The 27295-nt window shown below is 39.7% G+C and overlaps 1 protein-coding gene across 1 annotated transcript in view; it reads right to left on the bottom strand.

Moving 5' to 3' along the window:
* Positions 1-2798: 2798 nt before the first annotated feature.
* The window catches only part of TAF4 (TATA-box binding protein associated factor 4), a 37046-nt gene continuing 12549 nt past the window's right edge, over positions 2799-27295 (bottom strand). The window contains exons 3-16 of the mRNA XM_053958788.1: positions 17906-18072; positions 17043-17162; positions 15263-15382; positions 14385-14507; positions 13594-13683; positions 12721-12975; positions 12371-12515; positions 11773-11887; positions 10997-11166; positions 10175-10305; positions 9408-9533; positions 7934-7990; positions 7720-7839; positions 2799-4417 (exon numbers count right to left, since the gene is read on the bottom strand). Coding sequence (XP_053814763.1) covers positions 4250-4417; positions 7720-7839; positions 7934-7990; positions 9408-9533; positions 10175-10305; positions 10997-11166; positions 11773-11887; positions 12371-12515; positions 12721-12975; positions 13594-13683; positions 14385-14507; positions 15263-15382; positions 17043-17162; positions 17906-18072 — 1907 coding nt within the window. The 3' untranslated portion in view covers positions 2799-4249. The remainder of the gene's footprint in view (positions 4418-7719; positions 7840-7933; positions 7991-9407; positions 9534-10174; positions 10306-10996; positions 11167-11772; positions 11888-12370; positions 12516-12720; positions 12976-13593; positions 13684-14384; positions 14508-15262; positions 15383-17042; positions 17163-17905; positions 18073-27295) is intronic.

The raw sequence follows: 27295 nt of genomic DNA, 5'->3' as shown, positions 1-27295 counted from the left end.
CACAAGAAAACATGACTGAATTCCCAACAGCAAGTTTTAAAGAATGCATTCCCTTTCTCTCACAGCTCTGTGGCCTCTAGTAACAACACAAAATGAAGGAGTTCTGGCTTGCCCCTGCTGGGCTCTGGCACAACCATTCCCAGGACTCCAGTGGGAGAGGGGAGAGTGCAGGATTTGGCCACAGACTTGCAGGAGGAAGACAGATCTGGGCTATTAAAATGCAGTTTTAATTTCCCTAGTTGTCATCCTGTGGGATATCCTAACTGGGGGAAGCTTTGGTGGTGGGCAAATAAAAGTCAGGTCAGCCATGGCAGAGCAGCCCTTAAGGTGCTGCCCTCCCCATTTACCCCTCCAAGAAACTTCTCCCAAATTCATCAGCCTGGCAACTTCCATAGACAGGGAAATGTCACCTGATAAAAAACCTCCCCAAATAGTGAGGAGCAATCCTTTCCAGGGGGGCTGCTGGCATGGCTTTCCCAAAAATCTAAAGATTGGGATCAACTCATACTACCTAAACCTTTTCCTCCTGGCACTTTACAGATTTTAACACATCAGGTCCTTGCCTAAAGCCCTGCTGCGCAAAAATCCTGGCACAAGCACTGGAATTCTTTGAAGAAGGGACCCTCCCACCTTGCACAGCCAAGCACAGGGCTCTGCACACTCACCTGGGCAGGTGGATCCACACTCCCACACTGCAGGGAAATGTCACTCCTGAAAGTGCCACCACCCCAGCCCAGCTGCCACCCTCCCTCACTTACCCCAATAGTCAAGACTCTTCTCTGCAGATGGACAAACAGCTGTAAACCTAAGAAAACAGTTAAAACTGTCATTGGAGTTCTTTTAAATTTGCAATTTAGACAATCTCAGAAATGTGGGGAAACTTGAATCACAGGGAAACCTCCAATAAAATCTTAATTACTGTGAAACTGGTGTTATTTATCATGCATGCATCTCTCACTATATATTAAAAGGTTTCCTGAAGATGTATTTATTTAATTATAAACCTGTGAAATAAGAACAGGCTGAATTCAGAATGCCTTATTCTATCCTACCTGTTCTGATCAATTTTTCTGCTGGGAAAATAATGATATCAACAGTTCAGCAACATTAGAGCTATGCAGTACCCGATCAAGGGTGTTAAAAAAATACAGGGACATCAAGACTTCCGTAAAACAGGGCAGAGAGCTCACTGCAAGTCACAGACTTACAAGAGAGAAGGAACCTGTCCCTGACACTGAGCTGAAAGAGTGTGATAAAATAAAGGTGCAATAAACCCTCACTGACTCACACACAGAACGTGCCAGCTGTGGCAAACTGCAGTTTTGGGGGTGCTTACAACAAAGGTGCATCAGTCTTGGTACAGAGAGCCAAGGAAAGGGGCAGTAAATTCTCTTCCATGGTCAACCCCAGTCTCTGGTGGAGCTGCACAAGCTTTGGGGCCAGGAAAGAATCATAATTTCTCTCTCTACAGGTCACTAACACACAAGAGGAATGCTGCTGTACACAGGTATTGCCCTGTAAATGCCACCCCTCCTCAGCTGTGACTTTGAAATGTCAAATTTCTGAGCAGCTTCAAAAACAGTTACCAGTTTTATCATAAAATAACCAACAAAAAATGAACAAAAGTCTTCAACTGCTGTGCTGTGAGAACTCCTCACAGCACCAGTGTACTGACAATAATGTGCCAATTCCCCAGTCCAAAACTCCATGAATTTGAACTACTGGAGGGAGATGGATGCTACCAGCTTTTCTGACTAATGGGAACATTTATATTTTAGCTGAGAAAAAATTATATGGAGTGAAGGGCTGTCTGTGCACTTAAAACTAATGTTATTTAAAACAGAACCAAGGGCTCTCCTCTTACAAGAGATCTCTTCCTCCTCCCTTGACCTCTCTAGAATATTTCCAAGCTACCGAGCAGGGAGAGCAAAGAACAGCACACCAGGAAATAACTTTTAAGTTTTCAGTTTCTTCCCCACTTACCTGCCCCAGTTGCAGACACTGTGCCCAGTCAGTGGTGATTAACAATTACAACCAGCTCCTGCTACAGTTCAAGGGATGCTCTGACAGTGTTTTGGCCAAAAGTCAAAGGTGTTTCTTTCCACTTAATACCATGACACAACTTAAAGGTTTGGAGTTTACAAACAATGAGTCTCGGGGTCAGTGTCACACAGGGTGTCAGGTGAGCACATCCCTTTAGGAGCTGATCCTCTTTTTCAGAGACACTGATCTCCCAGGGGCCTGCTGCCAGTGCCTGTTCACAGCAGGGCTTGGGGCAGCAGCCCGTGGGCAGATTTGTCTGTATGCAACGAATAATCTGCAAATTAATGTACCAGCAGGATTAGGCCCTCAAAATTATTAGGTTAAGTGGCCCATGAGAGGAGGAATTAAAAAAAATACAACCCAAAAGCTAAATATTCAGTGCAGAACATCAGAGATGCTTCTAAGATTTTCACGTTGATAATCAGAAGTCTCCCTGATTATTTTCTTTCATAACTGTGCTCCAAATCGTGTTTGATGTCCTACTTTCTTCAGCAAACCACTTTAGCTGTGTTGGAGGGAGCAGGCTGCCCCCAAGGAGAGGCTGTTTTATTAAACCTTCACTAGACAAACACAAAATATTTCAGATGTTTCAGACACCTTTCCCTGCTTAAAAACCAACCAAACCAAACCCACTGTCCACTGATGCTACTCCAAGACCCTTAAGACAACAATCAAATGCCAAGATTCATGAAATCACATAGTTCCAAAACACTGATAAAACAAAACAGTATAAAGTGCATCTTTAGCAAACAATCCCCTCCAGCAGACTCATCTTTTACTGTACCAAGAAAAATAAATCCAAGTGGAGAAAAGATTTAGAGAGAAAAATACATTAGCAAATACAGATAAATTTGTTTTTAATAAAGGAGTTAATTTTCTTTCAATCCTATATAAAACAATAGCAATTAAAAACTTCATTTTTGAAAGTAAAATATTTACATATGAACAAGTAACTGTGCAAAATTTACATGAAAAAAAAAATGGAAAGACAGGATTTCCTAAAAGACAAAATAAAAGGGGTGTAACAGTTGTCAGGTGTTGATAAAAATACTGATCAGCATTCAGTTTACACGCAAGAGTTAAATTCTACCATGAGAGTCCACACAAAGAAAGCCAAAGTATTTACAGTCATAAAAGTACTATCAATAGACAATTTAATACAATAACCTCTGAAAATATAAAGAACCAATTAGTATATTTGTAATAAAAAAATAGGTACAAAGAAGGGACTTTGCTCTGGACATCTTTAAAGTAGGCCCACAGCTTGCATACAGTCTTTTAGCAAAATAATTATAGTTTACATAGCCATTTTTATGTTATGTGCCAAAAATTATGTACAATTACTGACAAAATACACCAACCATTTTTCAACACTTGATTCACACTGAGAAAGTCTTTCGATGATTCCTCTCAACTTTTGATTTTATTTAATCTAAGCTTTCACTTTAGCTAAAAAACACAGTGCAAGTAAAATATATTTATGCTGAAAAGGTTTCTCTTTTTTTCCTTTTTTTCCTTTTTTAACTTTACAGCTTTACAAACTATAGCAAATAAAATGCATTTTTACAGATGCTGCTAAAACATTCAGAAGTAACCCTCCTTTATGGGATTTCAGGGCCTCTAATAAGCAATAATGTGATTAAAATTGAGGTTATGTTTAAAATTAACTGTATATCCCTCTAGATTTTGAGCATTTGGGGGAAAGATAAATATTCTTTAAAAAAATCAGTTTGCTTTGCTAACTGACTGTTTAAAAAAAAAAAAGCTAAACGAAATGAGGTCATCTGCTGTAGACATATGCCTATGTAATGGATTTAGTTGAATAAAACTGAACTAAAATGAACAATTAATGTTGAAACTGCTACAGGGCTGACAAAGGGTAGCTAGTTATTTGCTAAACGATTCCATCAGTCTTTATATATGGCTTGTTTGGCAAGAAGGCCACTCAATCAAGAGATGAGTTAAAACTTAATTGTCCTTTTATAGTATCCACAGGCCTTGTAAGTATCCTCACTGTTACAGAAATGTGTTTCTCTCACACTGAAGAGTTTATTTATAAACAGGAATATAAAACTGTTCCATGTAAAGAGGTGGTTGTTTTTTAAACAATATCCCATTCGCTTGTTACAAAAAGGCGTCATTTGCAAATATATTAAAAAATGTCCTCAGGCGTCTCTCCGTCAAAAATACCTTGATCTTTTCCATTTTACTTAAGGAATGCTTTGTATAGCAATAGTGAATGGCTTGTCTCTCGCTCATTTTCTAAACAAAATATGAGGTCCCTGAGGTTCACCCGCGTTATCCTTTGTCGCGTAAACTGTCTGGTTGTTCCAACTCCAGAGCTGCCTGGGACTGCTGCACTTGAACCAGATCCCTGGAAAGCACGAGAACAGGTCAGTCAGTCCATGCCTGAAAGCATTCCAAAACTTTTCAGAGAAAACGTGTGACCTAAAAACTCTACATAGTCAGGCAGCTGTAGGCTACCAGATTAGAGATTTCCTTTTTAATTCTGATTTATTAACAACAGCTGAACAATCACAAGTTTTCAGTGTCATTCAATACAGACAAAAAAGCCCCAAAGCAGTGCCTGTGTTTTCAGGAAGGCGCTAAGGACAGGCAATCCCAACAACCAAACCAAACCAAACTGAAAGGACAGGATTCTTCACAGTCTCAGCACACAGATGCCAAGGAGCTGTGGATGACCTGGGGAGCAGTCCTATTCCCAGGACTCTGAGGCCTTGAATCATGTCCTAGATCCTCCTGATCTCCACGGCAGGGTGCTCTCCTTCTGATGACAACAGCTGTAACCAAGCTCAGGCCTAAATTTAGGAGAAGCTTTCCTAGACACAGTCGCATATTCTCTAATGACCCCTGAATGCTTCTCCATCTCTCGGCATCACTCATCCCGCTGGTGCACCGGGAGTTTCCCGAAGCGGCAGGACAAACGAGCGGCACGGAAGGGCGGGGAGGGAGCGGGCCGGGAGCAGCTGCAGCACCGCGCAGCGGCCGGCAGATGGCGCGCGCGGAGCGGAATCCAGGCTGTGCCCCCAACTTCCAGCCGGGAATCTTTGTCCGCTGCCAGGGAATTTACTGAATAATGACTTCTTCTGGGAACGGGCTCGATTTCTGAGGCTCAGCTACGCATTCATTTTTCTCTATGTTATCTTTTCTTTTTTAATGAAACTTTTATACTTCACGACACCAAACACACCCCAGCAGTGAATAAAGACTGATCTGCCACTGTGTTTGGAGGATTTTCAATTTTTTTTCTAAATAAAAACACCCCAGACTTGAAAAAAAGCCCAAATTTAGAGTAGTGCATGAGCCATGTGAATAAACTGCTGAGGCTCCCACTAATAAGTGTGAAAGTAATGTATTTAATCAATTAACATTACTGATGATCAAACCAACCTAAACCTGCACTAGAAATGATCACTCTGGGTTAGTAGAACTCTGGTCAGTGCAGGTGAGCTTGCTTCACCACAGTGCTAACATTAAAGTCAGATCTTTGTGTTTATTTTTGATTCTGTTTTCAAGCATTCTGTTGACCCAGCAAACACCAAATCCCTAAAATCCTGTTGTTAGGGCTGCTCAAAGGCTGGATTTTCAAGGGATATTTTAAGGCACTTGCACAATTTGGCCATCTAATTTGCACCAACTTCAGTGGAAATCAGAAGATGCAGGAAAGTACTGGACACTAATAAAATTTTCTCACATACGTATGATTGCTAGAGAAGAGAAAGAATGGGTGGAAGGGGTTTTATTCTTATTTTTTAAATATTCTTTAGTGAAAGCTCAAGCCTGAGTTTTATTATGTAGACCATAATACTGGAAATGCAAAGATAAAATTTTAGGAGTCATTAAAGACACAGAATTATGTATGGAATAAGTTAAAAAGCTTTTTGGTAACTTTCAGTAAAATCACATGGACATAAAACTCCCAAAGTGACAGCAAGCTATTTTGTTGAATTTGGAAACAAAACAGTGCAATTACTACTATGAAGTGATTTTACATGTAATTAAGAGTCAGCATTTGTAGACATCAAAAGCTTCCATTTACAAAACTGTGTCTAAGTAACAACAAACCTTTTTTTCCCACACTTCTTGTAATATGCCTTAACCACAAACTGCATACAAATGGTGACAAGTGGAGCCCAATTTAAAAATGTCAAGTGACACAGCAGCAAAAGCACAGCTGTGAGTATCAGATCAAAGGCAGCTGCTTCTTAATTAAGCAGACAAAAAGATTGGATTTCCAGAGAACCTGTAGTTAATTGGTTAACCAGTGATTAATCCAAGATAACTAAATTAGTCAGATTTAGATGAAATACAAACAAGTGTTCGCAGGGGATGCAAAATACATCCCATAACCTCAGTGACATTAACAGACCATTAAGGTGGCACAGCTGAGCATGCAGGAGTAAGCAATACCAACATTAACTCTGCATGAGGTACTTCAGCATATTCCTCTGAGACAACTTCATTTGTGTACACATCTATCTTTGCAAAGTGCCCCATTCTGTAATTTTCATAATTTGAAACCACATCCATAAACCTTTAATAGAGTAATTTGTCAGCTTATATAAAAACAAGTCTTATTCTCAGTAGCAGACATTTTAGTAAATTTCAAAACTTAAAATTACTTTATAAAAGATGCTCAAGAGACTTGATTTTTTATAAACAAAAATAACATTTACTAGTATTCAAATTTTTCTCTACCATTTTATGTCAAGCATATGTAAATTATTACTTCCAGCAGTTCAGTATAAAACAAGGTGAACTCTTTTGAGGCTTTTCTACAGTATAAATGCTTTAGCACTGAAAGTTAAGAATGCTCAAGGAGTATTAAACAGGACTATTAAACTATTACTATTCTGTCACTTGCTATCAGACACAAAACTCCACGGGAGAAAATCCTCAAATTATAAAGAGAGCTTTTGGTCCAACAAATGAAAATTTTCAAGAACGTTTTATTCTTTTTAAACATTAGAGAAATCCCACATTGAATGTCTCATGCAGAAAGCAATTTTATACCATTTCTTGTTTATTAACTTGTTTAGAAATACAGCAGATAATCATGTACCAGAATGTAAATTAAATGAATCAGACACTGAGCATTCCAATACCTAGTCTGCTGAGAATTTTTTAAAAGGCAGATTCAACAGTAGAATATAAAGAGGATGTGCAAGAACATCCTGATCAGATGGAACTGGTCACACTCATGTGCTGTGGAGACACTAAAACTCAGGCAAATCAACTGCTGAAGAGAAAAATTAGGTAAGCTGCTGTAATTTGAAACTCCTGCTGTCAAATTTAGCAGTGACTGAATTCTACCACCCCACCTACCTCAGCATTACTCTGCACTTAAGTTAGATTGGTTGAAACACAAAAATCTCCTTCCAGAACTATAGAGGTCCAAAAAGCTGAGACTTGTTAGATCAGAGATGGTTTTTCTAACGTCCCTCCAGTTCCATGAATCAGGGAATGAGCACTCAGATTCTATTCCCTACGCCACTACAGGTGCTAAAAATTGATCCTGGCCTTGGAGTGAGCAAATCTGAACACGACACACTTCTGCTGCTCAGGGAGCTTCCACAAACTGGGGAAAAAGCTCTCAACAGAAAGGTTTGCACAGAGGCTGAGGCAGCAAAACCAAAAGTGACAATTATACTGTACCTCTGTCCCTGATCCAGATCCTGGTGAATCTACTTTCCTTTTCTTCCTGGGACCGATGGCAGCTAACGCAGTCAGGTTGGCATCCCTCTGTCTCATTTGTGCTAGCTCTTGCTGCTGCATCTGTGTGTGCCAGAACAAGGATGGGTCATTATCTCTCTTTCAACTCCAAAATAAAACTTCCAAAATAAAAGTTTATGTTAAGCTCAGCACTCACCTCCTTGGCCTTCTGTTTCAACCTAAGCTGTTCTGGATCTTCTTGTCGAGATCGAGACTGTGTTGATAAAGGATGAGCAGGAGGTGGTTGGAGGAAAAGAAAGAAAAATTAACTCACTTACAAAAGCAGTTAAAGATTATATATGAAAGCTTTTCTTAAATTTCAGCAGGAAGTGGGGAATACCTATCACTCCTACAGAGGGCAACAGTGGTAAACAAAGTCTAGAAATTAAAAGTTTTCCTTTTCTTAACCTTCCTATTTTTGAAAAAGGCATCCCATTTTTCTGCTTTGTTAAAGATAGCAAATGAGTAGCCAGGCAATTACGTCTTAAATGCAACCATTACAAGACACAAATTACAAGACACAAATTACACAGATCTGTGAACTGAATTACACACTTTGCATATGAACAAAGGAATCAGACCTGTACTTTCTGGAACAATTCCTCCCCTTGCTGGGTAACCAAGCACTTACTCAGAGCAGATCTTTCTGCTACACCTACACACACAGGTCAGGCTGCAGGCTGAACAAAGTGCACCTGAGTGACCCAAGACCATTTACATCAGCAACTGCCCATTTCACTGGGCACCTGCACTCCTTGTGTGTGTCATACTTTTAGATTAATGAAATAATTTAGATTAGAAAAGACCTTTAAGAACATCAAGTCCACTGTTTCCCCAGCACTGCCAAGCCCACCACTAAACCATGCCTCCAAGTGCCATGTCTACACAATACTTCCAAGGATGGTGACTCAACCATTGCCCTGGGCAGCTTGTTCCAGGCCTTGACAACTCTCTCAGTAATGAAATTGCTCTCGATATTCAATCTAAACCTCCCCTGATGCAACTTGAGGCCATTTCCTCTCATCCTATCAAATCCTGAGTGTTGTTAATCCCTTACATTCTTTAGGCCAACAACAAAATCAATTTGGATTTTGACATGTCAACTCATGCTGGATCACAAAACTAACAGAAAACATAGGTTGCTTTGTGAATTATTTCTAGGGTACTCTTATCGAATCATATTCATTCTATATTCACTGAGTAGAACCACAGTTTAATATTCACATTCATGTTTACATCAACTGCTTCCTATTTATTGTATTTCTCCAATTTGTAAAAATCTTTCTGAATTCTATTTCTAGTCTCCAAAATACCTGTAACCTCTCTATTACATTTAAGAGTACCACCAAGCTATAAAATTCATCTTTCTTTACCAACACAAAATGCAAAAACTCTGATATTTCAAGACTCCTTTTAATTTGGGACTATGCAATGAGAGTGGCAAAGAAGCTGTTTCCCATGCTTTACAATGAAAAGCAAAACTGAGCTCTAGTTAAGAACACATTCATCAAGTTCCATCTTTGAAGATTAGTCTTCCCCTTCATTGCAAGTGTTTTAGAATGAAAAGAAACTCTGCAGTTTTGATGTCAAAACTGACACTTTGCAAACACGTGTGAAAGCCAAGCACTTGCCTTTGCTGCGCGCATTAAAATTTCCCTTTCTTGTTCATCTTTACGCTGCTTTTCTATTTGATCAAGCTGTTCAAAGAACTTGAGCTGTGCCCGAACGTCACTTGCTTGTTCGTATCTTTCATCATCCTGAAAATACAGCAAATACGTTTCTCATTACTCCCTTAAAAACAAAGCTGTTAACTTGTACTGTACTGGGGAAGAACATACACATTCAAAGCTCCAATGTTCACTTTGTCCTTTTCAGACAAATAGCAGGAGTATATTTACACCAGTTAAACCAGCTAGAACTCTTAAAAGCATTTTGTTCTATTCCATGAATCATCAGATTTTGACTTCTAAACTAATATCATCACAGCTTTAACCTCTCAAACATATTTCACAGAGCTGTGTGGTTTTTTAAACACTGCTCAGGCATTTGCATCTATCAGGAACACACATCTGTCAGATAGCAGTCTCCTGGGAATTCAAAGCAGTGCTTTTATCTGTCTGACTCTACAATCACTCACACACTAAACATTTGACATAATAAATAAAGGGGAGGGCACAGTTTCTCTGCATTTCTTTATAACCATTTTGTATATGCAAGCTGAAAAGCTCCAGTCACCCATGTGTATTAATATCTTAATGGAAGGTGAATCAGTCAAAGAGAATAAACAACCTGATTTCACAGAAAAAAGAACACCTGAACTCCTGCATTACAGTCAACACCACAGCCTGCTGAATTTGTGCAATTTTGGCATTTGATTTGAGCAATTAAATACAGTTACCTTGTAGGAAATATTCCTTTGTTGAGCAGTCTCTGATAGTTTTTCCACAAGGTTTTGTAGTCTTTGTTGTGTAGCATGTGATACGTAGCTAACTACATCAGGATGGATTTCTGTTATTCCATGTTTTTTACCTACAATCAGAACACAAGTGGGTTGCAAAAAATCATTTTACAATACAACTAAATATACGTAAAATCTCAGTCATAGAAATTTTAATCCCTTTTTCTAAATGTGATTTGCAGGTTATTCTCAGACAAGGATTAAACAGGAAATTACACACATATTAAAATTCATATTAGTTTAACAAAATTGACAATCTGTTAATAAATGCTGTGTAGTACAGTGTAACAAAGAATTCAGGATTGCTTTTTGTTCCACCATCAATTCTAAATTACTAACTAAAGCTGATAAAAGTGCTTCTGGGTTTACTTCATTGTTCGTGTCATGCTTGATACACCTTATTAGTTTATACAGTCAGACTTTCAGCCAGATTGAGTAGTTTTGATGTTGAATTGCTATCACTTTAGAAGGCTAATCTATATTTGATATTCCATGGCACTATTCATAAGACAAATGATTTCCCACAATATCTGAATATACTATATATATATATATATATATATATATATATATATATATATATATATATATATATATATATATATATATATATATATATATATGAATATACCAGAAAATACCAGAAGGTAACGACTCCAGCAACTTTTACTTATTCAAACCAATTTCTTTGGAAAATGCCTTGAATTAAACCTAAGAGTAGTGAAATATTTTTTTATTAATGTTCAAGATAAAGGAACATACCTATTTCTAATATCCTTCTTTGTAAAGGTGCTGGGAAAAGGAAGGTTTCATCTTTACAGGATCTTGTTAATGTGCCCACGAGCTCAGAGTTTGTTGCCAATATCCGAGCACTTTCTTCTGACAAGTTGACTCCAGCCATTGATGCAACATCATTAATGTCATCATCATCCCTTAAAGGAAGAAAAATTTATTATAATCATAACATTTAGTGCTTATCTGCACACACTGCTATGATACCACAGCTGCACATAATGAATTCCACCATAAACATGAATAATTAATTTTACATTTTATTTGCTTCCGTGATATAATAAAACACAACTCATTTGTTTGTAAATGAGAAATTACTGCTTTGACTTCAAAGAGCACTAATTTTGTACTTCCTGTTTTTTTCCAAGATCCTTTCTTACGTAATGTTTCAACACACCTTGAGAAACAAGAGACCAGACAAATCACTACTACAAAACAATAATAATCTGCCCTCACCACCAAGACAGGCTGTACCTCACTGAGTAACTCAAGCAGAGCTGGGAGAAGTGAAGGAATGAATTCCACTTGCTTGTCTGGGCAGGAATTGTTTATGAGGTTTAGTGCCAGCTAAATGCTAAAACCAGTCTGGCACGAGTATGTCCAGTGCTGTTTGTTGAAGTCTTTAATGAAGAAGCAAACCTGCCCCCAGAAAATCTACCTCTAGGTTATTGTGAGTTTCCCCAGATGGATTCAGCACCAGGAAGGTCTGAGTTCAGCTGCCCAAGCATAAACATACAGTTCCTCACCTAAAAGAGCCTCCCCCAGGTTCTTTCAGTTTATTCTTCTGAGCAGCAGCTACTTGTGTCGAAACTGTGGCAATAGCTTTGTTTCCAGGTAATACTGCTGGTTTTACCACAGGTACTGCAAGAAGACAGACAGGATTTGTACTCCATCAATAAGAGCTCACACGTGCAAGCCAGTCACAGGTAGTTATGGCAATAGGTCTGGTACAAAGAGTTGACCTCAATAGCTTCTGTCAGCATTTCACCCAGGTAAAAACAGGACCCTTCCCACATAATTCCATTTCTCTGTCAATGCTGCCCTGATAGATCTGTACCCCCAGCCACTATGGCACTATACATTGGAAGATTTTAGCAGTAGTACAAACAGGGCACTTATGAACTGACATTCATAAAACCACAGAATGGTTTGGGCAGGAAAGGACCTTGAAGATCATCTCATTCCAACCCCTCTGACACCTTTCACTAGACCAGGCTGCTCCAAGCCCCATCCAGCCTGGCCTTGAACACTTCCAGGAATGGGGTATCAACAAATTCTCTGGGCAAATCACACTTCAGGTAATGCTATCAAATATGGCATATCACAAGTATCTTGACCTGTTACCTGTCTGAAGCTGATTCAGTTGGATTTGAGGAGTGGTGAGCATAATACGACTGTGTGGTTGCCGCAATGCCACCATGGGGGTCTGTGTCAACGTTACTTGTGGAGGCCTTATCAATGCCCCTGCTTTTTGAGACTGTTGGATAACCTGCAAATAATAAGGAAAAAAAAAAGAACTGTAAATAATCTGAGAATCAGGTGGCAAGAACAAACCCTAAGAGCACTTTAACCAAGATGCAATTTAAGTTATACTTTTTTTCTCAGATCTTTGACTGAGCTAAGCCACCAACTTAAGAAGTACTATCAAAATGAAACCCTGTGCAATAACAAACGCTGCACTTCAGCTCACATACCAGTGGCGTGGACTGCCCTTGTTTACTGACACCAACTTGTGTGGGCTGAGTGAGGCTGATGACAGGTTGCTGGAGGGTACTGGTGACAGTGGCAGTGGCCTTGCCCGCCGTGCGCTGCACCGAGGAGCTCATCAGCACGGCCGCCACCGACGGGATCGTGGCTATCGTCGCCTGCGTCGTCGGCTGCTGCTGCTGGCTCTGCTGAATGAAAGCTGCAGAGTCTGGTGTTAACTGTCTCAAGGCAGGTAAACTCCTCTGAAAAGGGGAAAAGAAAGAGTTTGGTTGAGTTGTTTAATCCTGGCTCACACAATATAATTGTCAAGAAGCGACGCGTTTCGTTTCAGTCCATTGGATTGGTCTGCCTGCACCCGAGGAAAGGTGAGCACACAGAAATACCAACCTGCTCCTATTTAATAAGCAGGACAGAGGGACAATACCATTTGGATATCATGGGCATCTAAGCTAGGCAGCCTACTTGGAACCCCTGGTATGTATTTAACAACCCAAGGCCATGCTGCCTTCCTTGACTGTCATCCTACAGCTTAAAAGTCAAACTGGAACAGCAGGGAAGATTCATAGGTTTGTGGTTTAAGTCATAACAAGAAAACTTTTCAGATTTCTCAAAAGAGCTACAATGTGTCACCCATGGTAGAAGTTATATTACTGACTGTGCCAATGAATCACAGTAACAAACTCTAGGAACTAAGACACAAAAAGTATTTTTTGAGGGAGCAAAAGCCTAACCAGGCACCATTTAAAACTTCCATTGACGTGATTTTGGAAGTCCACCTATAAAGGCAAAGGATGTGCTTGTGCTCATTGCTGCTGATATATAAGCACAGAGATAAAGGAAGAGTAGTGAAGAGAAGTTACCTTCAGGAAAGGCACAAGGTAAGGTTGAGGTGAAGAATTAAGTTCTCTGTAGAGCCTGCTGGTAAAGTCTTCTGGTTCAATTTTTCCATCCTTCAAAACAGAAAATCCAAATGAACAAACTTGTAGAAATTAATTTTTACAGATATCCAACACTAAAAAAAAATTAAGGCTTGGTAACATACTGAAAATAAGTGGTTTTATCATCCTTCACTGTTTTTAGTTACCAATAGCTTTATGGTAGTAACCAACTTTACTACAAATTTCAAGTAATAAGACCTAAAGACCTCTGGTTACTGCATGCTGGAATACACAGCTTCACCATAACTTATAGGTTGCTAACAAGTAGGCTAAGCAATACTGGTACTCATTCTATAAATATTAAATATGTCAAACTTTTATATTAGTATCAGGCAACATTTGTTACCTTTTTTTTTGTAAAAACTTGTGATTTCCTACAGTCAGCTATTGCACCAGCTGTAGTGTTTTCCCTCAAGTACGTAATACATGTTTTTATTAATTGTTTTATCAAAATGTAGAATTTAAACAGCCACTACTTGCATTACTCACACTCCAACTGAATTCATGTTCTCATGCATGAATATAAGCAGTAATAAACTTAATGGAAAATTTATCCACCTATTTTAATTCAGAAGAGGCATAGTTAATTTGACTTAGCTCCGATTTTATAAACTCTGTCCACTGTCAAAAAAAAAAAAAACCACAAAAAACCAATTCTGAGTCTGAATTTGCCCAGATACTGTATTTTACAACTTCTGATGAGCTTTTCTTACCAGCAGATTCTGTACTAATTCCTTCACGTTAGCTGCAGTCTCGGTGGACTGTTTTCCAGATGATGCCAGTTTTATTAATGTGGACAGAAAGTTTTTGCATTTCTTCACATTTTCCATAGTTTCCTTAGAAGGAATGGTAAAAGGAAAACAATCAGAGAAACGAAGACAAACTCCTCTTAATATTGGTCTGACCATATACTCCATGAAATAAAGTCCTTTAGTTCATCAGTACAGAGTAGTATTACTATTACAGAGTAATATTTATAGATACATATCCCTTACCTTAAAGCATAAACAGACTGAAATTATTATTTTTTTTCATATACTCACACATATTGTACATTTTTGTTACCAAAATTTAAGGAATTGTGATTCTTCATGAAATTAAGAAACACCAAGTATTTTAAGAATGGCACATTGGATATGGGAAAATACATGTTTTAGCAGGACAAAAAATAGTAAAGCTGTTGTTTCACAGTGCATAGTACATGGATTCTCCCTGTTTTGCCATCCTGGAAACATGCAGCTTGAATCAATCAGTGCTAGCTGCTTATCCCTTCTCATACTGATTCTCTTCTACAGTGCTGAACAATTCATTGCTCTATAAAATATATCTAATGTATTTTTTAAATGACTGCTTTAATACTGTTACAGAAACAAAAACACTTTGACAACTATCGAAATTCAAGTGACCTCTACCCACACCTTATAAATTTATATGGCTCTATTAAAGTTTACCTTTTCAAGGTCAACAGCTCACAGAATTCCTGCATCTTTACTAACCTCCACTCCCATCTGTGTTTACATGTATTTGCATATATGCACATCATGCATATGTGAGTGCATAAAAAGAGATGTTACAATTCTCAGAATCTTACTGTGGCAGCAGTGGAGGTGGCCGTTGTCCCTTGCACTGTTCTCTGAGGAGTTCCAGTTTGTACAGCTGTTGCTGTCCCCAGTGTGGTTGTTTGTGCAGTACCACCCAGAACAATCTGAGGCTGCAGAGAATAAAAACACGAGATTATTTTCTGTGGAACGTACCAAGAGGCTGTTTTCCTGAGCCATCAAACAGAAGATGAGCCACAGGGCAGTAGAACACCTTTCACTGCTGCTATAAATAAGTTGCTCATGGTCTGGTGCAGTGGAAGGAAACGGCCACCAGATGGCACTAAAAACATTGGAAACGGGAATTCCAAAAATTGATTGAAAATTGCGCGATTTTTGGTCACTGAATAAAATGCCATAAAAATAATCTCAGCCGGTGGGGTTTCAAAACTCAGCTAAAACCAGTGCTGAATTCCTGTGAATTCAATTTATCTTTTTGCCTGTTTCATTAAATGCCATTTCCAAAGGGAGGAATTTCTAAAAAGGCACAATTGACACAAAAGCTTTGGTCTTACCGAGGTGTTTGTGATAAACAACAGGACAAAACATTTTTCTACTTTTGTAGACAAATTGGTAATTTGAAGTAGAAATATCGGCTCCAAAGAATCACAATTACAAGCAAGATCCTCTCACATACACAGCTCATTCATGGGCTTCCAACAGTTTAATTATTAATATCAACCCAGTCTGACAGACAAATTCCTACCAAGCTACAACTGACACTCGGAATGTTCACAAGTCATTTGTAAACTTGCTCTTTATATAAAGATGCACAAAAAAAGGAGGCTCCCCTGTTGCCAAAGCTAACTTTCTTGGTATTTTGAGGGAAACTAAGGGAGACAAGGATTTGTCTCATTTTTTTTTAAATCAGGATAAATGAAGTCCATGGTGTGCTCATTACAGCACAAAATATACAGATGGAATTATGGTGGTTTTTTTTTTTTTTTTTTTTTTGTCCTGTATAACAGCAGTGCAAATTAAGGAGACTCAGTTAGGTAAATTAACTCTTAGATCTAGAAAGATCACTGGCATAGGGAAAGGCTCTCTGAGGGGAAAAAGGTTAACTGGATGCATAGCACAACCTGCATGTTTTAAATTAAAACTCTCTAATCCTGTCTACTCAAAGGAGGAAGAAAGCACAATGAGACAGATTAGGCGACAGCAATCATATTGTATCACTGCTGCCTGGAAGCCATGTGGAGAATTTCACACTGTTACACTGCTTTTTAAACTCTTGACATCTCAAAAAAAAAGTCCAAGCAAGCCCAAAATCAATAGAGGCCAGCCCAGACTGACATCAGTCTCTCTGTGAGTTATCAGTCTCCAGAAGGACACAGACCAAAGCAGACTCATGTGAAAGGGAGAAGGCTTCAGGAAGAGAAGGCTGCCAGTGCAGTCATCTTTGCAATTTTAAATTTTGCTGCAGAATTCAGAGGACTGAGATCCATCACAGGAATAACACCACAGCCCCAAATCCAAGGGGAATTCTTGTCACTTCCTTTAAGCAGAAAGGGTAAAGTATTTTATTTTAGTCAGCTCTGTGATTGTACAAACTACAAACACAGTACCTTTAAATGGAGATATGTACAGGTGTAATATGAAATAATACCAATATACATATAAAAAATTATACCTGTACATCCAAAATATGTACTGAGACCTGCAGATGTCTTAGAAAGGCTAATCCAGAAGGCATTTCTTCCCTGCACTGAGCAATTGCATTTCCTGAGTGCCTGGCAGTCTCATGCACACATCACTTCCCTACACACTCACTTGCACAACCGGGGGACGCTGTAGCGTTGTCGTGGGTTGCACTGTTGTTTGAGCCTGAGACACTTGCTTGATGATAGTAGTTGGTGTCACCTGTCGTGCAATAATGGGTGTTCCTGGAGCCTGGGGAAGAGGAAAAATAAATCATAAACACACCAGTGCCTATAGTTAAATACCAACTGCTTTATGTAGTGTTCTGATTCTGCATTATTACAAACAGCAAAGAATGCATCTGAAACACCACAAAAGTCCAAGAAGGATTTTCAGTGTTGAACTTAATGCAACTGTCAAAATCTTGGTGTACATATATCCATATCAATTTTTTTTCTTTTAGTCTTGTATTTATTCTGGGGAGAAGAGTTGTACACATTAACCATATATGGTCTTCTTTATATCAAAGTTTTAAACTTAATGAGATTCAGATATGTAAAAATATTTTTGATGAGTAACAGCCAAGCTGTAACAGAATTAGGAACAAAATGCAATGCCTATGGCTTGTGGAAAGTAGATTTAGATTGGCTATTTGGAAGAAATTCTTGGCTCTGAGGGTGATGAGACCCCGGCACAGGTTGCCCAGAGAAGTGTGGATTTCCCATTCCTGGAAGTGTTCCAAACCAGGCTGGGATTGGGCTTGAAGCAACCTGGTCCAGTGGAAGGTGTCCCTGCCCATGTCAGGAACTGGATGAGCTTTAAGGCTCCTTCCAAGAGCTTTCCAAGACAAACAATTCTGAGATTCTGTGAATCTCTAAAAAGTCTGTACATCCCAGTTAGATCTATGGTTTCTTCACTATTATCACACCTGACTTTTTCATGTATTCTGCACGGGGAACAAAACAGTTTTTAGCAGCACAACCGGCTGGACTGACCTGCACTGTGGATATCTGCACTGGGGGTGCACTGGTAGGTGTAGCAGGACGAGGAGTCAGAGTGCTCTGAGGCTGAGACTGGGCGTGTGCCTGTGCCTGCATCTGCGCCAGGGCTTGCTGGGGGATCATCAGCAGCTGCCCGTTCTCACTGCGCACCAGGACCATGCCTGCAAAACAGAGAGTGGTCAAGGAACACATCCTTTGCAAGTATCAAAGAGCATATTTTTATCTTTGTTTTTATTTTATCCAAGTTGGATACATATGGAATTAATGTACTGCTGAAGGACTAGGCAGCTAACAAGAGAGTTTAGAATAAAGGCAAAATACCCAGGTGCATTATGGCATTTTGTGTAGAATAACTTAATTTCAGAAATACTCTATCTAAATGCTCAGTATGGTGTGCATCAGAACACAGTGAGTTATCTGCCCTAACCATAAATATTCCATGTGACTTGAAGTTAAAATGAGTAATCCTGTAAAAATCTTACCTGCTCTTTACTAAGAAATTTGTTTTATGAGACACCACAAATAGAAGAAAATCGTGCCATAAGGCAAGATTCCTGTTAGTTTGTCTTTAAGAGGGGAAGAAAAATAATCAAACCCAGGCTTCACTATCAACAGCAACACAATTGTCTAAATTCTAAATTAATTTCCCATAACCAATTTAGTAATGAAAGTGGCTATAAAATCATAATCTCTCTCATGTGCATCAGCAACAGACTGCACTGTGCCATGTTACACCCCAAATGAAAAATAAAACAGAGAGGGAAATGAGGAAGTCATTCCCTGCTCAGTCACTCAGATCAATACTTTTAACCCCACTGGGTAGCTGTAGGGAACCAGATTTTAACAGGCAGACATTTAGATGTGATTCTCTCTTCCTTGAACACACAAACAAGATCTGGACAACATGAACTGTTTGCCAAGAGCTCCTTCATTCAGCTTGCTTCACTCGGTCCCTGAGAGCCGCAGGACCTCATCAGTTCTGAAAAAGCCACCTAAGGAAACAAACTGGGCACTCAAAATTAGTTGGCTTTTCTGAGCAGCTACAGGAAGAACCCTCGCCATGAAAATCAAGAGGCACTAGTGAAATCAGAAAGTTTTTCTTAAGTGTTGTTCAGTGAATCAAAAGCCCATACACACTCCCCGACAATATCTGGAGATGTGGTCTATTGCATTTCAGAGCATGACTACTTCAAAAGAATCAAGCTTTTATTTGCTTTTCTATTCTGGTGAAGTGCTGAAATGTTTACAGACTACGCCTTAAACAGTTTTCTTGGACACTTTTACAAGTAAACTGCAAAAATTCATATACTGATTTCTACAAAAATGAGTTCAAAAGACAAGCCTTAGTTGACTTGCCCCTAATTTTTTCCTTACACTCTCTACATTAACTCTCTTTTAATGAAGCAGAATCACACAGAGATGTTAAACTAGTTTACATCCAAAATGTGACTTTCCATCACAACTTATTTAAAAGTGTTAAGGTGGGACCCACAAAGTGCTATGGACAAGTGTTATATCTAGAAACAAATATCCTCAAAGTGTTTTTCTGTAGGAAAGGAGGAGGGGGATATTTATTATCTTGCAGACTGTAGAAGTAAATACTCTTTGTTTAGCTGTCTGGTCCAAAAAACTATTTTTCCAAGCCATTCCAAAAAGTAAGGTCTCTTCTCCTGCAACTTATGTAGGGAGAAGTATTTCCTTTAAAACAGCAAAGGCACACACCACCACCACCTCATCTTAGGAGAACCTTAATAGTGAACACAGAGCTTGATCCTGTGGGCTGCTCATTGGAACCATCACTACTTCCTCACCATCAGCCTAACACTATGGGGAGGGGGCTACTGACAAAAGACAGAGAAACTGAACATTTTAAAGACTACAGAATCACCTGCTACTACATCAATCTCATTCCTGCACCAAAAGAATCTGGCATCCTTCTCAATGTGCAAACACAGAATCTTGGGAAATTAACTCACTTTGCCCATTTTTGGCATCCCTCATAACGATCAGCTGAAGCAGCTAAATGCTGAATCGGTGGAAATCTTCAATATTATTATAAACTAAATAATCAGTACTGTGGAAATCTGATTAGAAGAGCTATTTTCAAGTCAACATCATATATTAAGGCTTTTTGAGTACTTATTTAGTTTCTAGCAACAAAAGGCACCATGCAACTACCTATGCCCGAGCTTTCAGAAGTCCTTAAATGTCACAACTACACTGACACGCCACAACAAACCTTTTTTCCTAAAATTCACCAGTTTGGGAGTTCCCTAAGGTATCCTAAAGCTAATGTGCCATCCAAATTCTCCTAAGAGTTACATATTTTTTCCTGACAGAAGCCACGTTAGAAATACTAAGTCTAATTTTGGATGGGGTGGCATGTTTAAACTTCTTTCTCAGTGCAAAAGGGACTGAAGTTTGCAAGCACCAAGCCAAAGCAGATCCCTTGCAGATTAGACTTTTATGGCATCAGGCAGTGGCCCATAGCTCTGTGAAATGTGCTCCTGTCTCCAGCTTGACACACCCATTGGTCTCAGCAAGGTGTCTGCACCACACACCAACACTCCAGTACGGTCAACTTACTGCTTTGCTCCTCAAAATATGAATGAGAGAGAGAAAAGATGGGAAATAACCACAGAGTGAAGGTTCAATACCCCTGAAGTGCAAGCACAACATCTGAACAATGTAATATTCTCCCTGAGCTACATGCAAAATTAGAACATGCCTACACATTAACATAACACAACTGCTGAAACAGACAGTTGAAAAGCATATTAATGTGAGCTTTAGAAAACATATCAAGAAAGTTCAATTTTTGGCACCAGACAGACAAAACAATCATTTGTAATTCAAACCCTGACTCTAAGCACTACCCTGTTAGATTTCTAACTCCAGGAAGTCTGAAGTACTTCTTTCAAGTATTGAAGTCATAATAAAAAGGTAACTCATACAAAGCCACATTTATATCTGTTGCTATTTAAATAGTTCTTTCATTCCAACTCAAATTTGATACACAGTTATTTTTAACTTATATAGTTTCTAACATGTCATTAAGTCAGCCTCTACCACTGATAAATTCCTGTGCACACATATTACATACAAACATGAAGACAATTACTACCATCTGACTAGTCCTGCACAAACTTTAATCACACTATGATGATATGAGACATTTCACCTGGTTGGAATGTTAGCTTGTTGGTGTCTGGGTGACTTTGGAAAAGGTGTAAAAATTCAGAATGTGATGAACTTGAAATTTCTGTGCAGAAATTCTCCAGTACCATAGTGTGCAGGCAAGGAACACAAAATACCCCTCCAGCTTGATGGGAATTCTTTAAAAAGGGAGATGGAGCTGCTCTATGAGCTTCTCTCTGCACAGTCCAACTACCAAGACTCTTTTCCAACCCAATTAGCTAAAAAAGGAACTCACTAACCCAAAACTATACCCAAGCTGGCCTTAAGTGGATTTTCAGTGAAGTTCAGAAGGGTCATTGGAGATAGCTCGATTATGAATTAAAAACAAAAGTCACATTTAGCTCCTACTTCTAAACAAAATCATTGTGGGACTGTAACACCCCCTCTCTCCATTCATACGTGAATCTCAGTTAACAATTCGTGACAATGGAGAAGAGGAAGGGCTGACAGCCACATGTGTAGAAAAATAAATTGCTCTTCAAAACTTACATTTTATATATTTAAATACAGGTAAGTATCATAACCTCAAACTCCAATGCATAAGGCTGCAAATGCTGAATGAACGAGGTCAGAACTGACTACCAGGTACTAGAAGGCAGCTAGAATTGTATAACTTATCTCACTGTTTCAATTAAATTCAGCAACATATTTAAAGATGGAAAACATCTTTCTGTTTTATCAATCAAGTTTTTGTTCCTGGATTAATGGATTAATTACTATTTGAGATCAAACAGCTAATAAACATCACTGGAAATGCTCTATTAGAAAAAGGTGACAACAAAACTTAGCCATTTTAAATACCTTTCTGCCTTCTTTTTCCTAGAAAGTCTGATAATGTGTACTCTAATATCATATTCATTATTAAAATGCAAACATTCAAGAATTCTTTCCAAGTCTCTCATTAAAAAACTAATTAAAATTAAAATTCATTACCATTTTTGTTAGAAGTTAGATGCTTAAGAGAATCCTGAAAGAGGTTCATATTTTAGTTTGAATTAAACAATTCATCATGGCTCCAAATGAAGGATTAACAAACTTATTTGGCTGTTTCTGATGCCAAAAAGACTTGTGTTCCTGACCAGTACAATGGTCACCTCACATGTTCTTGCTGTGAAGACCTTCCCAGATCAATCCTGTTTACAAGACTTCAGGATAGAAAATGTCATCATTTATGTGATGTATTGCATGATTCTGCAGGGTCATCTTTGCCTCTTGCTTATTTGTAATTCCATTTGCTAATGACATTTCCATTTATAAAGTGTTGTGCTCTGGGGTTTTTTCTTTGTTAGTATTTTTTCATTTAATAAAACGTGTAAAATCATGTGCTGGAATAAAAAGTGAAGAGTTATGGCCATTGGACATGCCAGAAAAACACAAACCAAACTTTTTTCCTAATGCTTCCCTCTTCCTACTTTCTTTGAAACATGGCTTGGCTTAACAAAGACTAAAGAAAAAATTTAACAAAATTATAAGGAAGACTAAAAAATATTTCGCAGCCTTTGGAGACCACTCTGATTTTCTGTGTAATTCCAAAGACATACAACTTTCTTGCTAGAGAACCCCTACATCCAGAAAACAAACCAAACTAAAATGGTTTCCTGATTTTTCATCAGTTTTTACTGGTAAATCTTGATTAGTAATATTTATAGGAGCTGGAGTTTCCAGTGAGGGAGATAAAAACACCTGCAGACACAGCAGCACCTTCCCATCAGTGTTCTGAGGAAGTGCACAGTCCAGCAGTGTCACCTCTGACAGCCAGACCCAGCAGGAGGCCACTCCAACAGCAGCATATCCCAGTGTCACCCCTCAGGATAACGCTCCATATCCCAGTGTCACCCCTCAGGATAACGCTCCATATCCCAGTGTCACCCCTCAGGATAACGCTCCACATCCCGGTGTCACCCCTCAGGATAACGCTCCACATCCCAGTGTCACCCCTCAGGATAACGCTCCATATCCCAGTGTCACCCCTCAGGATAACGCTCCACATCCCAGTGTCACCCCTCAGGATAACGCTCCACATCCCAGTGTCACCCCTCAGGATAACGCTCCACATCCCAGTGTCACCCCTCAGGATAACGCTCCATAGCCCAGTGTCACCCCTCAGGATAACGCTCCATAGCCCGGTGTCACCCCTCAGGATAACGCTCCATATCCCAGTGTCACCCCTCAGGATAACGCTCCATATCCCAGTGTCACCCCTCAGGATAACGCTCCACATCCCAGTGTCACTCACCCCTCAGGATAACGCTCCATAGCCCGGTGTCACCCCTCAGGATAACGCTCCACATCCCAGTGTCACTCACCCCTCAGGATAACGCTCCACATCCCAGTGTCACCCCTCAGGATAACGCTCCACATCCCAGTGTCACCCCTCAGGATAACGCTCCATAGCCCGGTGTCACCCCTCAGGATAACGCTCCATAGCCCGGTGTCACCCCTCAGGATAACGCTCCATAGTCCAGTGTCACCCCTCAGGATAACACTCCACATCCCAATGTCACCCCTCAGGATAACGCTCCATAGCCCAGTGTCACCCCTCAGGAGAACGCTCCATAGCCCGGTGTCACCCCTCAGGATAACGCTCCATAGCCCAGTGTCACCCCTCAGGAGAACGCTCCACATCCCAGTGTCACCCCTCAGGATAACGCTCCATAGCCCGGTGTCACCCCTCAGGATAACGCTCCATAGCCCAGTGTCACCCCTCAGGATAACGCTCCACATCCCAGTGTCACCCCTCAGGATAACGCTCCACATCCCAGTGTCACCCCTCAGGATAACGCTCCATAGCCCAGTGTCACCCCTCAGGATAACACTCCACATCCCAGTGTCACCCCTCAGGATAACGCTCCATAGCCCGGTGTCACCCCTCCATGTCTCAGGGACTCCATCCATACCATGGAGGACACACTGAGGGACTCCATCTCCAGTTAGCAAGTACCTAATGGGAGGACAGAGCAAGGTGTGCTCATGCTTCTCACAGGGCTTGACAGTGTACAAGGATGAAAGTCCCACCTGTGAAATACAAACTCTACACAGGACCCTATCTGATCCCAAGGGACATCATCTCTCTTTCTGATGCACACACTCAACAGAAGAACAGAAGGTTCAAGCACACAGATATTGCTTGTTACCCACAATGTAGTTCATGGTTAAATCCAGATCAAGTCAGAACCATTACTAAGAATCTAGACTTTTAATAAGTTGGTTTTTTTCTGAGACATAACAGAAGAATTAATGGATGTATGATCTTGAAAGTGTGTGGAGAATAAACTTTCCTAGTCTCCTGAGGAAATTCTCTTCTTAAAGTAAAAAGGTAACTATAAACTTCTGAAGAAAAAACAATTGGGGGCAGGGAGAACTGTTAGGCAGCAAAGAATCAAGAGAGACACATGCTGGTGTTCAGGAAGGATGTCCAAGCCTGAAAGAATAACCAGAGGACTGATGCTTCTGGTGTAGAAAACCAAAGTCCCTACAAACATCTCTAGAAAAGGAGGTTACGGGTCATACAGTGCAGTGACATCTGACAAACCTTCAAATTCTAACTAGATTTGCCAGGGAAGTTCACTAAGAGGTTATCTTCACGTCAAAGCCCTTTGGGCCTTAAGCTCTTGAGCACACTCTCATTTGTGGCAAGATGCTGCAAATGTTTGACATGGCAGAAAAATCTGACAGTAATCCTAAGTGGGCTGTGCCATATTAGCAGGAGAAAGCTTTATGAGAGAATCCTTTTGGTATTGTCAGAAGAGATTCTGTTGCAACAAAAGAGAAAGTAAATGTGTGTGTAAGGTTATGCAAGTTATCACACATACCACAAAAACCATCTAAAGCCAAGGGGCTGAGTCCATGCTCTGTAACTGCTTGGATCAGGTTACACAGGGACCCGAGAATGACAAAACCCTTATAAAAGGACAACGTTTTTAAAATTTTTCCAATACAAAAATGCTGGAATACCAGAGTGAGAGCTGGAGAAAAAGACAGCTACCAATACAAGCTACAGGAAGAGCTTGCAGAGTAAGTGGTATATGTGACAGGGTCCCTTACTGCAGAAAAGGGAAAGATAACCTGGTACTGACATCAATGCTGTCCAACAATCCACCATTCCTCCTCTTCCAGTAACTGATCCACCTGGAAAAACTCCCACTCTACAGGAATGAAAGCCCAAGGAAAGCAGAAAGAACCTATTGAAGTCCACTGCAGCTCCATGAAAATCTGGATCATTAAGAAGATCTTCCCTAACACTAGACAGTTTGTAGCAGATTTAGTATTATCTACACACATTAAAGACCAGCCTCTGTAACAAACCAGATGAGTAGCAGCTCATGAAGGACTATCTATACACCAACTTATGAGAAACAGGGATTACAAATCAAGACAAATAGAATAGAACTGTAAATGGTAACAGAAGTGTGGATTAGCTGTTATTGAAGACACACTACTTTGCCCCTGAGGAGAAACATGCACCATTGTTAAGTATATATTAGATATACTTATGTTTAGTTGCCTAGAACCTCAGGAGACCTGTGATGCACAAGTCCAGAAAAAAATCTACTTGAACTTTCTTGCCAAAGCCTTTGACCTCATCAGCAATCTGAGCTTTCAAGTTTCGTCAACAAACGTGGTTGTTTTGTGATTTCTATAAAGACGCCTTAGCTCCACAAGGATAAGCACAGTGCCTAAGGAGAAGCCTCCATAGTGCAGGGATCAAGAGGTATCAGCAAACCCAACAGCTCAAAATTATCCCATGACCATGTGAGTCTGCAGCTGCTCCAGAAGCAGCTGCCCTGCACTGGCACCACGAGATCAGGCTGCACAAACACAAGGCAATGGTAGATATGTTCCCTGCTGAGCTGCAGATCTCAGGCTCCATAAAACTGCCAGGCAGTGACAGAGCTGTCCAGCACACAGGACAAACCTGTGCCAATTCCCTCATGCCTTGCTCCAGAGTAATGGGCACCCCAAAGTCAGAAGGCTGAGGCTCTGCACACAGCTGTGCTGAGCACACAGGACACACTGTGCCCAGTGAAAGGAACCTGTTACATGTTCAGCACCTGCTGCACTGAAGGTGTGCTACAACTTTCCATGACAAAAACAAGACATGACTATCAAGTGTTGCTTCAGAGCACCTCTAATACAAAATACTTGGGAGTTTCTCCCGACAGGCACTGAAGACTGGCATGGCACAGAGTTTTAGACAAGAACTACAAAAGCAAATTCCATTTCCTTTTCAACTCATGTCACTCTGGAGTAAAGGAGAATTCCACCCAGACACAGCGCCTAAAAGTTAAGATACAACATACAACTGCAGTACTCCACTGCTGGCTACCACTACTCAATCCAACGTGCAGACACAGATTCCAACCAGCCATTATGGTCTCAGAAACATTAATTCTTCAACAGCTCATTTATGATTGTTGTCAGAACAGGTGAAAGACACATTTGCAAATATCCGCAAGAATCCTCACTGCAGTGCACAGAAAGTGCATTTTGTACAGACCGAGTACAAAAGTTCATATTATGAAAAACTACCTGTTTTTTCTTACAGAAGAGTCAACAGACAAAAAAACTTGATTTAATTTTTAAAGCATTTGCTTACTATGCAAGAGTTCAGTTTCAAACAACATAGTTGTACTGTCTAAAACTGTACTGTCTAAAAGGTAAAGAAGTGAATCATTTGTAAAGTATTGATTCACAAACCTTTTAAGAATATAGTTAAAGGGATAATGTAATGTTGGAATGCCAAAAAGACCCTGCATTTAAGAGTGATCCCATATGTAAAAAATCTTACCTGCTCATTTGAAGAGCTGTTTAAGAATTGTTCTGGGAAATACACCACTTTATATAGCAACAATTGACAAATACTTCAACAACAATGTGATTTGAAACTATTTTGACTTCTCTGGAAAGCTAAATTCCTTGAAAGTGTGTTAACATTCCTTTCTAGTCAAGGATACAAAGCTAGAATACCAGAGTGCTCTGTCAAATTGCAAACCAATCATCACACAAATCTGTCTGATGTCAAAACAGCTAAGAAAAACACTATCAAGAGCTAAACCAATTGCTTTAATTATTGATCTCCAAGCAATTCAGATGTAGCTCTGCCATTAATTTCAATATACTTAGATCAAACAACAAAGCAATTATACCCAAATCAGATTTGGGTTTGAGAAAGGAAGACACAAAATA

The sequence above is a fragment of the Vidua chalybeata genome, chromosome 17 (genome assembly GCF_026979565.1).
Source record: "Vidua chalybeata isolate OUT-0048 chromosome 17, bVidCha1 merged haplotype, whole genome shotgun sequence".
Lineage (NCBI taxonomy): Eukaryota > Metazoa > Chordata > Aves > Passeriformes > Viduidae > Vidua > Vidua chalybeata.
The sequence above is the reverse complement of the archived record's forward strand: the minus strand, read 5'-3'. Positions and strand labels throughout refer to the sequence as shown.